Source organism: Parasteatoda tepidariorum, chromosome 5 (assembly GCF_043381705.1).
Source record: "Parasteatoda tepidariorum isolate YZ-2023 chromosome 5, CAS_Ptep_4.0, whole genome shotgun sequence".
In the NCBI taxonomy this organism is placed as follows: Eukaryota; Metazoa; Arthropoda; class Arachnida; order Araneae; family Theridiidae; genus Parasteatoda; species Parasteatoda tepidariorum.
The window spans coordinates 46,315,052-46,331,855 of record NC_092208.1 but is presented as its reverse complement, the minus strand read 5'-3'; the positions used below and the strand labels follow the sequence as shown (position 1 = coordinate 46,331,855).

Here is a 16,804-nt window from a genome sequence, read left to right as displayed (position 1 = left end):
TTTTGAATCCAATCCAAAAGTCAAAAGAACTGCTGGATCAAGTATTTAGAGAAATTGTCTTCGTGTAGGACTTTTTGATGGAACTAATCCGCATTTGCATTACACGGAGAAACAAACTATGAAAACTTCCCACGGTTAGCCTAATGACATAGAGACTCCTACCCATAATCCGTCTACCACTGAGTATATTTTACGTCAGCACAGTGGTCGATGCAAGCCGGCAGCGGAATTAATTTCGACCAGTCATAGCTACGATTAGAACCCTGGTCACCTCATTAAAGGCGAGGTATCAATTTCCTGAGTCATAATCCTACCTCTCCAAATAACTCCATAATCCTACCTCTTTTACCTCGTTGGTTCTATCGCTTTGAAACGCGAAGTTCCAAAACAATTATTTTGACACCAAATGCAGTCAAATCGTCAAGTCCTCAAAAATGTTGCTATATCGATAAATGTTGCTAAGTTGCGATAAATGTTGCTATGTTGCTTCCATAAGCGTTAAAAAAAATTAGGCGTTATTTTCTCTATAAATTACATTAGAATAACGAGATTTTATTGCAATTTCTCATATTAAACTGGTTTTTATTCACATGAGCACTTAGAGCATATATATCGCTAACAAAAAGGCGGACAATTCGCTGATTTTTTTGATTTTTTTTTGCCATGAGGAAAACGTTTGAAATTTGCTTTGTATTAAAAAATGACCGTCAATTTAAAATAAAATGCAAACATATGCCAAGAAATAAAAATAGGAAATTTTTAAAAAAGGATTGTTTTGTCCGAATAAAGCTATACTGAGAGTAAATATGTCGCAATTTTTCCGCCTCTATGTTGGCGAAATGCATGCTAAGAGTGCAGTTTGTATCGGACCAAAAATACCTTCTTTTTTAAAAAATTATTATTTATATTTTTACACAAATATTTGCTTTTTCTTTCAATTTGACCCTCACTTTTTAATATTAAAAAAAAAATTTAAAAGATTTCCTCATTGCAAAAAATTGTAAAAAAATTCGTTAACTGTCCGCATCTGCTTTCTCAATTTTTTCCATTATTTTTCCTACATTTAATAGTTTCTAGTAGTTTCTGAGAAAATAACTTTTAAAATCATTTATTTAAACATTATCAAGGACCTACTATTTCACAAAATTTATTTGAATACAAAAAAAATAATCAATAAAAGAGACGCTTAGAGTAAAATATCACACAAAAATAAATTTATTTATTTACAAAATAGATTTCAGTAAAATATTTTCATGCTCTACACTTTCTGCTTAATTGGATCAATTACAATAGATGGCAGCAATTGATTCTGGAAAACACGTTTTCTGATGTAATTAATTAGATAAGAAATTATCATGAAAACAGCCACATATTGAACCAAGGCCCACTTTAATAACTGCCAAAATCCAACTGTATATCTGAATATTTATTAAGAAAAACATACGAAAAGAACAATGGAAAGGTTTATAAATAAATAAAAAAAGTTTTGGTAACAGAAGGGTAAAATCCTGATAAAATGGCTGCAATTTTTTAGTGCAAACAGCAATTCAGGATGTTATAACTAGTGCAGTATAATAAAATAAATTATGTACTTGAAAAAAGTTTAACACAGATTTAATTCTGAACACAACTTATTAATGGGTTATACATAGGCTATGAAGAAAAACATATATATATATAGAGAGAGATAGATAGATAGATATAGATACATATATATATATCAAATAATAATTGAATTCCTGTCTGCAATTGATTAGTTTAGTTTAATTTTTATCAAAAATAATTTTATTTTCTCTATAACTTAAAATATTTTATTCGTAAATTTTCCGTTCTCCGTTTAGGCATATCATCTAGTTTAGTACTCGAACCTGAAATCCCGGCTTCTCATCCAAAATAATGGGTTTCTTAACTGTCAAATATATGTACTTCTTCGATTTTTGGGATCTCAGAATATAACCTTCATTTGATTTGCTTTTGGTTACTTGATTATTACTCTATCTTGAGACAGACGGAGAGAGGGGTATGACATTTTTGTGTTATTTCACCACCAACCGCAGAAACTGCTTCGGCACTGACGACATGATAAAAAAACCCTGATAACGATGCTATTTCAGTCCGTGCTTTCATTTCAATTTCCATTTTCATGTACTCTATTTTGTGGATATCTTTTTTTGTGTATTGTTTAAATATTGTTTCAATTATTCACTATTTACTGGTATTGCTGTTGGTTCAATTATTCCTGCTACTATGTTTTTATCAGATTCATAACAGATAATAAATTATTTTGATTTATATTTTAGGATGCTTGGTGATCACCCATTTTTCACATAAAAATTAACCTTAAACTGTAGATTTGACTTTACAAGGCAAATAACTCTAATAACAAAAGTTACTACATCAATTACCCTATATTTACTAAAAATCGACAAAAGTCCTTCATAATATTTCAGACAAATAAAGAAATATTTTCATGAATCATCTGATCGATTTATATTCATAAAAGTTAAAAACAAGAAAAAAATATAAAAAAATAATTAATTTTTTTGCAGAAGTAAGAATTTTTCATTATTATTATTTATTGTGAAATTAAGAGCGCTATTGTGGTAAAAGCATTCTTGAATTTCGTCACTCTCCAAAATTGGGCACTTGTGACATCCATGAAGAAATAGTATCCATCAACTATAAAAATAGCTTTGAAAAATCTCTGTTTTTCTATTTCAGACCTGATTGTCCAGCCTAATAGAAGAAGTTTGCAAAAGTTTTCTCTTCAAGAGTTCTATTTTGATTAACCTTAGAAAAGTAATCCTGACGTTCATTAAAATGATATAAAAATAATTGTATATAATACTTAAAAAAAATTATTTTCAAATTTACGTAACTTTTTAAAAACATATTTATTGGCTTAAATATAATTTTGAAGAAGGACTTATGAGTTAAACGATACAAAATTTATTCTCAGGATAGATCAATTAAAAAAAAATATTATATTTTCAAAAATCAAATAGCATGTTAAGCAAGTCACTTTATTGTGGTAACCACATTCATTCAGTTTCAGAAATCTTTCAAAATAAGATTTCTATTTGTATAAACATTTTAGTTTAATCCATCATAATTTACATGGGAAGAACTTGCAGGCATACAGTTACATTTGTAAAAATGGTTTGATTATTTACAACAGAAAACAAATTATTTTTTAAAAGAAACTATTATTAACTATTGACTTTTTTTAATTTTGGTGTAAAATCATTAAAGCTAATTTCAATTACAAATAGTACTATGCTGATGCTAGTAATATATATACAACTGATGGTGATTAGTTAAAATATGTCTAATGGTTATTTAATTGTGTTTCCAAAATTCCTTACAAAAGTCAAAAGTTGAGATTTGACTGAAAATATTTAGAAAGAGCTTACCCAAATAAAGATTGGGTCAGACTATTTTGATTTTCTGTAATAATGAAGTCAACAAGAAAATTACTTTAGGAAATCTTTCCTAGAAATGTTAATTTATTTATTTATTTTCTTATTAAAAAAAGGTTTTTAAAAAAATTGCAATATTTTGGACACAAAAAAAACTACCAACATGTGCACATTTGTGAGATACTTCAAATATGCATTCTTAGCAAGTGAATTTATTAAAATAATTCAGGTCCAGTTCTTTAAAAAAGAGTCTTATTTACCCTCAGGTTTTTATAAAATTCCAATATAAAAATATTCTAAGATACATGCTAAATATACAAGATCTGCACATCTAAAAACTGATTTAATAATTTTTATTTTCAGTATGCCACTTTACTATTGGTATTAAAACATGATACTAGAGTGAAATATATCCCCTTTTTTGTAAAATGTTCTACATTGTTGAAACTAGTTAAAGCAATAAATAAAACCCAGCATGGCCAACAATTTAAAGCGCTAGTGTTTTTCATGCTCAATATATTTCGCAGCTTAAGTAATATTTAGTAGCTTTAGTAAATACTTAATCATGATTTCTGATAGAGAAAAAGTATGAAAAAAATGTCACATTACAGAAGAAACATCAGTGATTAAGAAAAATGCTAAAAAAAAACTAAGTACTATATTTGATTCAGAATTTTATATTTTTTTAGCATCGTATTAACTAAAAAATAAGACATGGTTGCAAACTATTGACAGATAAATACAGGATATCAAATTGGCAGACGTTAGTGCAGGAGTGACTGAATAAAGAATTTGGCATCATAAAAGTGAGAATTTGCTGTAACTTATATTTTCTATAACCCCACAAACTTACACGACATTGAATTTTTAAGGTAAAATAAACAAAAAAGTTCTAATTTATATTATTGCAAACTGGTTTTATTCTTTTGATCATGCATCAAATTTTCCATTGAATAGAACATTTTTTTTCTCTAAACAAGCTGAAATTAAAATTAAAATCATGACATTTTTTTCATAAATAAATACTTTTGCTAACTGATGAGTGAAGCAAGCTAAGATCACAGAATAATCCTGATAAAGTTACAGTGCAACTTAGGGGGTTGGTGAGCAGCAGTAAGCAGAGCAGTAGTTACTCTTAAGAATAAAAAAGATAAAACTTTCATATTATTATAATATTTTGTTACTTGTTTATAATATTAATGAGAAATATAGTAAATATTAAAAGAATAAACCGAAGAAACTGAAGCGGGAATAAATACTTAATGACATAAAAACTTTATTTGCTTCGCAATATTGAAGATGCTAATAAAAATTATATGTTTCGAGTGCTTAAAAATGGACATCCATTAAGACTCACCAGATATCTGGTGAGTCTTAAAAATGAGTGCCTATTTTTGAGCGCTCCAATTTCAAATTTTAATACCATTTTCAATAGTAAATGTATTTTACTAACAGTTTCTGTTAAAAATAACAAACACTAATTTTTTGATGAATTATCAAAAATATTACAGCTAATCGTGAAATAAACCCTAATTCCTTTATAATAATTAAAAACAACAAATATTTTATAACATAAATAAAACACAATAAGAGTAAAATGGAATATTCTGCATTATTGTTATAAAAAAAGTAATCATACAATTTGGTGCTCAAAAACACACATATTTAAAATTAAAAAGAATACTGCTGAGTTGAATAAAAAAATTACACAAAGGAAATAATTTCTTTACAAAAGAAACGAGAAAAAACACACACAATTTAGAAAGGATACAGAATTGTTTCTGCAGGATACTTGATCAGAATATTAATTTTAAAGGATTCACTCTTTGATTTTGAAGGTTTCCAAACTGGATATGTGTTCGTAAAAACTGTAGTAACTGGAATAGAATAATTTTATTAAAAAAACAAATATATAAAATTAAGTAAACTTACAAAACTCTATATGATATAACTTACAATTCCGTTTAGAATATTCCAAAAAAATCTCTTCCAAATTATAAGGAGGTTTAATAAATGAATCTTTAATGACTGGGACCTGAAAATAAGTTATATATATAAAAATTGAAATAACTTTATTTAAAAGCATTTCTAATTTATTAAAACTTTATTTGAAGAAAAATTTTTAAAAAAATTATATAATTATTACTTTAATAAAACAGACAATGACACAAATGAATTGTTACATTAAAGTGCTTTTATTTATTTCTGAGAACATTCTAGAAAGTTTTTTCATTAAAATAAAAAATAAAAAACCCTAATAGGCAAACAATGTTACAACAAAAATGATAAATCATTAATTATTGATGGCTTTTTAGAAATTATTATTTGCTTTTGGTAATTAAAAATTTTGATTTCCTTTATATTTTTTATAAATTGATTAGATTCATTGCTTTTATATTGAATTTTATATAATTTCCGAAAAGTGTGACAAGATTTCATAAATATAAATAGTGTTATCAGTTTGCTTTGCTAATTGTTTAATATTAATATATGCTTTACTTATAATACAGCTTTACTAATTAACTCATCCAAAAATAAGAAATTTCCAAATTTATAAATAATTTCCAAGTAAATGTGATAAGTTGCATTTAAAAAGCAATCCTTCAAAATCTTTTGAACAGTGAATACAATTTTAATTTAGACAAATTGCTTATTCATTGCATAAGAAAATGAAGTATAATTCCAACTTTGTATCCAATTTATGCATAAAATTAATTTTACTCTACAAATGGTTAACTTTACTTCATATTTGAAATTCAAATTGCATTGATATTTTAATGAAATAATATAAAAAATAAATTTAAGTAGTGTTAATAAGAATGATTCAAATAAACCATATGAAGAAAATTAAATGAATAAAAAAAATTTATTTAATTTCACAAATAAAGTAGTAAGAAAGGTATACTTGGTGCACCAAAATTGATCAAAGATTTAAAACAGGCTGTTAAGGAAAAATGAAAAATTATATGGCTAGCCACATTCTGCCAGGAAAACAAGTGATTCTTGGCACCGATTTTCAAGATTAATAACAAAGATTATCATTGAATTGCCTTGCTAACTAAAAACTATAAAAGAATGTTTTTAAAATAAAAGTTATTCACTATGACAATGCGGTATAGTCTAAGAACAACAAGAGCTAATATTTCTATTGAAATGATTTGAAAAAACATTATTATATAAATTTTACAGTGAGCAGCGCCATCTGTTGATATACTTTTTTAGCTAATATAAACATTTTATGAGAAGAATGCTTAGCAGAACAAAGCAAACCATTCATTTATATCTGCTTTCATTTTACTTCCATGAATCCTTCCAATTGTCCATCATTTTGGGACACTTGGTATCTGAACTATTATATTCCAATTGTAGTTTAACTTTCTTTAATCACATGTTAAGTTCTTGTGCAGTAAAATTTTAAAATTTTATTGATTTTAATATTATATTATATAGTAGTTTAATAATGATATTGTTAGTTATATTTATTCTCAAGTTAGATTATTAAATCAGAAAGATTTTATGAAATATAAAAAAAAGGCAAAATCAATCATTTAATTGGATCATAAAAGAAATTGGGAAGAGCCAGTAATATAAATTCGTGAGATTTTTTACCTTTCTTTTCAAAAATATAATTTTGTAAAAGCAATTCGAAACAATTAAGAAAAAAAGGAATTCTATAAGAAAGTAGACTAGTTACATTGAATTTTTCTTCCTCTCCGCTAAGTTTTAATGGTTCTCTTTGGTTCAAGCTTAAATCTCCCATTACAATGAATTCAGAGCCATTGTAAGAAGAACTATGATGAATAAAAGCAGCAGATTCCATCCGGAAATGCGAATAAAGCTATAAAAATAATTTAATTTAGAATTAAATTATTATTATTAATTATTATTATTATAAATTATTATTAATAATTATTATTAATTAAATTTAGAATTTTATTTTTAACATTTTTTATCAATACACTTTTAAAATTGATTAGACTATTTAATGCCAATCAAAAAGACTTCAAAAGAGGATTAACTTACTGACAACTTGTAATCAAATATCAGAATGATTTTTGCTGCTATAATTTCTTGATTAGAAAGTGGAAAATCAATCATCATTTCTAATTCATCTTTAATGCCATCTCTGTTGGAATCTCCTTCTCTATGCTATTATTAAAGATATAACATTCTTATTTTCAATCATAAATAATTAATGAAATGAATATTTTTAAGAAGTATAGCTTTGTATCCATGCATTACTACAATTCAAACAGTGGCGTAGCGAGGGGTGGGCAAAGGGGGGCATCATGCCCCGGGCGCTACTCACNTTATTTTATTAATTTGCGAGTATATTTTACATATAATATTATATGGTTTTCGAATGGGGGGGGGGCGCTAAAAGGGTATTGTGCCCCGGGCGCGAGTTAAGCTCGCTACGCCACTGAATTCAAATAAGTGTTATAGTTTAAGGTTTTTAAGAAATAGTAATTTTTGAAATACTTTAATACAATCAAACTTGAAAAAAACTAAAGGAGACAGGGGAAAAATTTCAAATATCTAAAATTTTGAATTATATAGTGCGGCTTTCAGGAGAGCTCCTCCATACACCCGTCTCACGTCGTGGGGGGTACTATGGTTATGAGGAAAGGTCACTTCGAATAGGGGTGCGAGAAGAATAGTTTTGTCTTGATCTTAGCGTAGGTCGTCGTGAGTAAACCAATCAACACCTTTTTTCCTCCATTTCATCCCCATTAGAAATGTGCTCTCGCTTGTTACCATAGCAGCAGACAGCCCCAAACTTTCAGTCTGGAGGAGTTCTCCTCAAAGTTGCACTATACATATTCTTTCAAATGGACTACACAATTAAATCAAATGCACAATTAAATATTTATTTATTTAACATAAACTTTATTTAAGAATATACCGCTCAACCATTAATTACTAACCTAATGATTCATCAATTTAAAAAATAAGGCAGGTAGTTATTTATTTATTGCAATATTGAATTTATGAATTTATACAAAAATAGAATTTTGTGCATTAGACTAAAGGGCATTAAAAAAAAGTTTCAAAATTTATGTTCGCCATTTGTTCATATGCATAGTTTAAACAAATGTAATCTTTCTTTTTTAAGAAAAAAGGCTTTACCTCTATTTCGGGTAATGATTGAAAAACATCTTGTTTCATAACTTCATTAATATTTTCATATGTACTCCAAAATATCATTTGATTTGGAGGTTTAGTTTCAAGAATGATAAGCATCTTGTGCTTAAATGAGATATCAGGTTGCTCTCGATAAAAATCAACTTTCCGCCAGAAACCTACAATTTTAAAAGAATATTACTTAATGAATAAGAAATTATGTTTGTCATTTTCAGGTTAACATACATAGACATGCAAGATATTACAAAACTAATGTTTACAACTGTAAAAGGTAGTACAACTTCCTAAAACAAACAACTTTTGCCTTACAATGCGTAGATGGAAAAGTAAAGAGCAAAGTTACTAGTATCTGCTTGATAAAACTAAAAGAGCAAAATAATTAAAAATTATAAAAGAATAAAAATCTTTATTATGAATTGTGATTTTGATAACAGAAGGGGCTGAACTCTTTTCCTACAGCAAAACTAACAAGCTATTGAATCTGGTTTACTCTCTCGCTATTTGCTAACTTATATTTTCTTGTTAACTTCTGTCAATTTGTTGCTTAATGTTTGAACAAGCAAAATTATAATTTCATAAATATTCATTCGCAAAAACATGTGTAAGATGAAGAAAATATACCTAGCTGTGCTATGTATGCAATAATACAACAAACCAGAAATAAAATCATAACCGAATCACGGTAGCAAAATTAGAGATTTCTTAGAAAATTAGGCAACATTACCTCTTCTTCTGAGTATCAAAATCTTAATTACTCCAAAGGATATTGCCTTAATATTTACTAGGTTCAAATAATGGAATAAATGTTTTAAATATCAGAAAAATATTTGAATTCATAATATCTTTCAATAAAAACAGAATCAAGTGTTTAAAAATATCACTCTGAAAATTAAGTTACAATAAGCTTGCAGTCAATTTCTAAATGGAACTTGGGTGGATTCTAGAATAGCTCACACCTTGGCGATTTTTTTTAATCTCGCCAAACTAGGTTTCCAGAAGATATTTCGGGGAAATTATTTTGAACGTCCAATCAAGCAAAAAAACTTCTTAAACCTGAATGGTTATTTGATATGTATACCTACGTGAAAATTGTATTTCATTAGAAAAGAGGCAAAAGGTTTATTTTTTGCCATTTATGCTTCTGATCTCTTGCTGTTAGAATCATGGTTAATATTTCATTTTTCAACAGTTATTTCATTTAAAACCGTTTTTATTTAATTTTTTTTGTGCTGTACCGGTTGAAAATGGTGTGCGAATGAAAGAGTGAATTTTTTACTTTATTGAATGCAAAAGGTAATAGAGCAATGATTGAATAGAGTATGAAACAAAATTAAATTTTGAAAAAGTATGAATGCCCTAAATGTGGAGAACAAATGAGTAAGTAAGGTAAGTTATTTTTTATTTCATTAAAAAATATTTTCATAAATTTGTTATAATTTAAATTTGTTTTTTTAATAATCAAAAAGCAACATTGATCCCAGTAATAATNTAGAGCAATGATTGAATAGAGTATGAAACAAAATTAAATTTTGAAAAAGTATGAATGCCCTAAATGTGGAGAACAAATGAGTAAGTAAGGTAAGTTATTTTTTATTTCATTAAAAAATATTTTCATAAATTTGTTATAATTAAAATTGTTTTTTTAATAATCAAAAAGCAACATTGATCCCAGTAATAATCGCTAACTTGGCGAGACTTCAAAAGGTCGCCAATAGGTGGATTACTCTAGGATTTTACCTGTAACTTTTCTGAAGGATTGTTTATGCTTACTTTCTTATAAAAATGATCATTTGTTGAAACCATTAAAATAAATGGTCAAATGATCGACCACTAGCCCGAACATAGACTTTATATCGGTTACTGAATGAATCAAACATACATTAGAAGATACTTGGCATTTCCCAAGCAAAATAAAAAAAAAATTTAAAAAAAGGATGGCAGATTAAGTTAAGGAAAATAAAATTTACTCCTCTTTAAAAATTAGGGTAGATCAAAAATTTTAAATTAAACAGAATCACAAGTCTTCATCAAGATATAAACAAAGACAAAATTTTATCAACTAAATTAAAAGCATTACACTCTCAAACACTAAGAGAAATTGGGAAGCTGTCTGTATCAGTATCCAAAATAATCAACAAGTCTCAACTAATTCTAAGCATTGATCTATGAGAAATTAATAAAAATAACACAGCAAAAGATCAACAGGAAAGTGAAGTACTCATAGACACACTCAGGTAAACCTCCACTATTTTTTTTTTCTTTTAATTATGCAAGTTTAAATCAGTTTGTATCTTGGCGATTGTAGTTATCACGAACATGTACCAATATGGATAAATCTGCAAGAAATCACTGCCATACCTTAAAAATTAAATATTGCTAACCTAAATGAAAATAAAATTATTTATAACTACTTAATAATAATTATATAATTTGATTATCTAAAAAGTAAACTTAACCTTGAGTGTAATAAGCTAGAAGAAATGGACAAATAAACTTTAATAATACTGTAATTACATAAAACGCTGTAGTACATGAGCACAAACTAGCTTTGTATTTGAGTGTTATGGGAAAGGAGAATAATTCGTAAATAGCCATTCACATAGGTGACAAACCAAGGATAGAAGTATGAAATTAAATAAAAGATAATTTTTTTCCATATATCATGTGAACAAAAGGGTATCTTTAAGCTGGTACTTCAATACATAAGGTTATTTTAATTTTATTATTACAAAGTTGAGGCCTCGGAGACGCAGATTGTGGTTTGTTTACAACTACTTATCACCATGGCAACAGCAGAAAGAATAATAAGTTGAGAGAGTGTAAAAGAAAATTTTAAAAAAAAAATTATATGATTACATTGAGAAAAAAATTTTAGTTTGGTAGGTTTCAATATTAGAAATAAAACTGCAGAAGGAAAAATAATATATTTAATTTTAATGTCATGTAAATTTGAAAATTTAGTTGGTCTGAAAAATTTCGTAACTGTAACTGCGATTTCTACTTAAAGCTCCGTAAGTTGTTTTGTTTTCCTGCTACTTCTTGTTTTTTGTGTTGTGTAATATACTTTGCTCCATATAAAAAAAATTAACTTCCAGCAACAAAACTGTGAAAGGATTCATACAAATTTAAGTAGGTACTATGTTAATATGCGTCACAATATGTATCAAAAAATACTTATACTAGTTTTGGATGTACTTATTTCTGAAACCATTTGAAGCGGCTGTCATCTTGATAACAATATATTTATGCTTTCTTCGTAATTATCTTAATTTGATTGTTAAACGTTAAAATTTCTGAGTTCTAGTCAAAATAAATGTAATTAATGTGTTGCATTAGCTTTTTTTATCTTTATGAATTCGTAGTTATCAGTATTTAAATTATGTCAAATTTTTTTACCCCTTTCTCCCTTGTCAATATACCCTACCCTACTCACTTGTCAAGCTACATAACATGAGCATTTCTTAGTTAGGGGATATTTCCGTATCGTGATTTGCCACTCTAGCTACAATCGCCAAAGCGCCTAATTGATTTTTAATAAAAAAAACTTGAGAATGTTTATTCCGAGGGTGGCTACGAGGGGGTGATTTCCGTATCCTGATCTGTGTCAGAATAATCGCTAAGTTTTAGAAACTTCCGGAAGCTAAAAAAAAAACACAGAAAGGGACCAACTCGAAAGGTATAACTCGTAACCACCCCTGGGCAAACGTCTACATGATTGTTTGTTTTTTAATTTGCAAGTTTAAAATTTATTTGGCATTTTGGCGATTGTAGTTGGCACAACAGATGATAATACGGAAATATCCCCCGATACGAGTTATACCCTTTGAGTTAGTAAGGATATTTCCGTATCGTGGTCTGTCGCGCCAGCTACAACTGCTAACGTCCCAAATAGATTTTAAACTTCCAAAAAACAAAAATAATTTAAAAACATGTATATGGTTGCCTGGGGGTAGATATGTATCATACCTTTTAAGTTGGTTACTTTCTATAATATTTTTTAAATTCTCGTAGGTCTCTGCCTGGAAGTTGCCAAGACTTGATGATTATTCCGCCACAGATCACGTTATTGAAATCTACCCAGTTTTGGCACTGGATTGCAAAATATTACATTTAAAGCAATTTTAAATAATGTGTTTTAAATCAACACAATTTGCTAGCTTTTTAAATTTCATTAGATTTCTCTTTAAAATTTAACAGTGCTTGAAGCATTAAGATATTTTTGATTGTGATTGGTTTTGACTAATTTTTTGAATCACTTTTCTAAAAATATTTTTCATCTAATATATTGCCAGTTGGTAAAAAAAAAAAATGAATGCTAAACAAACTACAGTCAGTACCGCCTATATGGTCACCCTCTTATAAGGTCACCNTTTAAGAAATTCATTCTGATTCCAGAATATATTCACGCCATATTAACTATACTATATATTTGGTTATCGCATATATGGTCACACCGCTTATACGGTCATAATATTCTGGACCCATGAGCTGACCATATAACCGATACTGACTGTATAATGATAATAAACATCCAATTTAATTTTTAGGTAAATCAGATAAAAACTTGAAGAAGCTATGGTGCTCGTAATTAGCAAATAAAACTGGGTGTATTTAAAAGAGAAAAAATTTTGTTCTACAGTTCATTTTTCTTATAATTGGCTTCCTTTCCAAATAGCACCAAGGACAGATGCCCCCATTTGTCCCCACTAGCTGCCTCTCTGATTAAAGTTTACTACTGAAAATATAATTAAAATGTACAGTGAGTGAAATGAAAAACAGACCACCCTGAATAACTCTTGATCTAATGATCGGATCTTCCCTTTCTAGGACTCTGTCTTAATGGTTCGAAGGGATAATCTCATATATGCTAATTAATTAGTACAGAACATAAAAAAATTAACTGACCACTCAAGATGACTTTTGACTTACTAATTAGATCTTCGCTATCTAGGACTTAATCTTAAAAGTTCAAAGGGGTGATCTCAAATATGATAATTAATTAGTGTAATATTTAAAATTACAAAATCAGAAATCGAAACATACACTCTCTGAATAAACATAATTTTTTTTCGATGGTTTCGGATTTCTGACACCCAAAATACAGGGTAGTCGCAATCTGAAAATATGATCTTAATAGTTTGGTCACGAGGTGTTTATCCAAAGATTATTTCATGAAAAAATATGACTTTTCTCATGCTCAAGTTCGATTTCTCATGCAGTTGTCAATCAATTTTGTATTTTGCCATTTAAAATGACAGTTTTCAAGATTGTGTACAAAAATTTTATAACTTCAAATTCAAATGTTTTTTGATTACTAATATATAAATTAATAAAAAATAATAAATATTTACTGAAAGTTATGTTTCGCTGGAAATTATCTTTGAATAAACTAAATCTGTTCAGAGTAGTCTTTTTTTTTTTTTGCATTAAAGGTGTAATAGTATAATCGGAAACTTTTATGTGCTTTTGCTTAGATTTTAATATTTTCTTTATTTACACTAAATACTCATAAACTGATTAAATTTAAAATAAAGACATCTCAATTACTATACAGAATTACCATCTCATTTAATTTGTTTTATTAATTTATGATTATTTATGTAAAATTATGTACATAAAATAAAATTATAGATGCTCATGAAGATTTCCTTTTAAATTCATGGTTTTAACAATAACTTAATTAAAATCTTAATCAAGATTGATGTTTTTCAATGCATAATAAAGTTAATAAAAATATAAAGCAAATTTAAAATGGAAGATTTTAATATTGCTATCTGAAAAAAAAAATCGCCAAATTTTGGCTACAATTGGGTGCTTGCTTGGTTGTCGTCGCTTGGGTCTAAGAACATTGCAGAACAGAGCCTACTCAATTACTTCATAGCTTTCAGTAAGACGGTTTAAAAGTCTATAAAGGACACAGACATTCATTTTTATATAGAGAGAGACTAAAAAATTATTTTACTATACCGATATTTTTTTACTTAGCAACTAATTGAGAATCTAGAGTTATAATATTCAATTTCAGAAAATGCCCACAAAAAACATATTATTTAGACATATTATTAAACATATTATTTAGAACAGAAAAACAGTAATGCATAATGCAATAACAAAATGAATTTTTAATCTCGAGAAAAAGTATGCTACCATATCACTTTTAAGTGACAAAAATATCTTCGTCATTAGGCAAAATACTATAAATTTTTTAAAAATTATTAAATTTTTTTTAATATTTGAAATAATTAGCCAATATTTTATGTATTGTATTGAAAAGAAAATTTCATTTAAAAATACCTGCATTAGGATAATTAAGATCTTTATAATCTTTGTCATTTTCCTTCAGATATTGATTGTCAGATTTATGCCACAATTCTTTTACTTTAGACCTATGTGACAATAGTTAAAAAATAAAAATTTATAAAATAGTTTTCTTTAAAAAAAAAAATTTGTAACACAAAGCACGTTACAAAAAAAAAAATTTTAACGTTCAATTGCATCTTTCAAGCATGCCAGTATATTAAAAAAAAACTAAAATAACCACATTTTGTGAGAAAAAAATATAAATAAGATGCCATAAGAAAACAAATTAAGGAGGAGATGCAACCTCCCTCCCCCACCAGCAGAATCAGATAAAAAGCAGAACAGCTGGCATTCAGAGATTCCTTAAATTAATATAGAAGGTAAAAAATGTACTTTTAGAAAGAAATTTAACAAATGTTAAAATGTAAGAAATCTTAAACAAATCTTAAAATAATTATTCTTTATATTATGCAGTTTTTAATTACTACATTAATACCAATTTATGAACTTTAATGTTAATCAGAAAACAAAAAAACAAGAAAAGATGTTTTACCTAACTTCAGGAACTTCATCAAATAAAATTGAGAGTATTATGGGTATTAAACGAGGAAAATATGAATATTTTTCTATTAATTCTAACATCATGCAACCAGCAACCTCAGTAGCAGCTTGCCAAACAACTGGAGAGTGATCAAATAGTATTTGAAATAGCTTTTTGAATAGTCTTTAAGAAATAGCTTTTTCAAATTCATCACAGTTTAAATAATCCATGATTTTTCCTGAAATATACATTAAAAGAAATTATTACTCATTAAAAGAACAAACTATGAAATAAATGACCAAATAAACATGTTCATACATATATACATTTCAACAATCAAAAGTTTGTAGCACATGCACTTCATACGTAAATAATTTAAATTTAGTTCTATGACAATCTCTTTTAAAGTAATTTTTATGAACTGCTTTAATATAAAGGGGTAAGACTAGAATTTTGAAATTTTATCTGCTTTTACTTAAAATTTTATATTTTCGTTATTTGCAGTAAGTACTCTAAAGCAGATTGAATTTTAAGATTTCCTTTTAAATTTATAATTTTAACAATAACTTTATTAAAATCTTAACCAACATTTATGTTTTTCAATGCATAAAGTTAATAAAAATATAAAACAAATTTAGCAGGAAGGATTTCCAAATCGGTACCTGGAGAAAAAAAATCACCAAATTTTGGCAACAATCAGGTACTTGCCTAGTTGTTGTCACTTTGATCTATAAACATTGCAGAACAGAGCCTACTTGAAAATTAGAACTCATAACCACCCTGGGCAAACCAGTTCATACCGTACATCCAGGTGTATAAGTCGACTTTTTTAACCCCCTAAATTTGACGAAAATCAGGCCGTCACTTGTTCACCAGATATAAAGTCGGGCATTTATTAATCGTGAAATATCAATGCTTAATGAACTATTAGATAGAAATGACTAACTCTGTATCATGTTATCCTTTTCAATAACTATTTTCAGTATATTTTATTAAATATTTTCAGTATGCAATTAATTTTGCGTTTTCAATCATTATATATTGTTTGTTATTGCACTAATTTTAGTATTTTATATTATAGGGTTCACAATTCAGAGGATGTACTGAATCATAAATATCTGAATATGTTTAAAAGTTTATCTCATCTTTTAAACTTTTTCTTTGGTCTGGCATGGGAGTCTCGTATTAGACTTCCAGTTTTATTGACTGTATGGTTCATGGTTTTGGATGTGCGGATGCAACTGGAAATTAATGTAAATCTTGGTCCATGAGAACTTGTCTCATTTTTTGTTTTTCAAGTTGTTTTATGATTATCATGTATATTTCTGGAACTGTGTAACTTATTCAATGTGGAATAAATTAAGTGTATACTGAGTATTTTAACCTATCTACTTATTAT

At 27.4% G+C, this 16,804-nt stretch overlaps 1 protein-coding gene and 1 long non-coding RNA gene across 4 annotated transcripts; one reads left to right on the top strand and one right to left on the bottom strand.

Moving 5' to 3' along the window:
• Positions 1 to 1,197: 1,197 nt before the first annotated feature.
• LOC107447118 (transmembrane protein 231) lies at positions 1,198 to 15,451 on the bottom strand. Of its 3 annotated transcripts, none has more exons than XM_043049739.2 (7): positions 15,418 to 15,451; positions 8,550 to 8,722; positions 7,443 to 7,568; positions 7,114 to 7,257; positions 5,376 to 5,454; positions 5,191 to 5,296; positions 1,198 to 1,418 (listed from the first exon to the last, which is right to left on the bottom strand). In XM_043049739.2, the coding sequence occupies exons 1-7, from the start codon at positions 15,434 to 15,436 to the stop codon at positions 1,259 to 1,261; spliced, it is 807 nt and encodes a 268-aa protein (XP_042905673.1). In that variant the 5' UTR covers positions 15,437 to 15,451; the 3' UTR covers positions 1,198 to 1,258. The 3 variants fall into 3 exon arrangements, with proteins under 3 accessions (XP_042905673.1, XP_021003241.1, XP_021003242.1); XM_021147582.3 differs by lacking the exon at positions 15,418 to 15,451 and adding an exon at positions 11,021 to 11,350; XM_021147583.3 differs by lacking the exon at positions 15,418 to 15,451 and adding an exon at positions 11,079 to 11,328.
• On the top strand, positions 11,438 to 16,782 carry LOC107447119 (uncharacterized). The gene is made up of 2 exons (XR_001584485.3): positions 11,438 to 11,693; positions 16,487 to 16,782. It is a non-coding gene; the product is annotated as an uncharacterized lncRNA (long non-coding RNA).
• Positions 16,783 to 16,804: the final 22 nt, after the last annotated feature.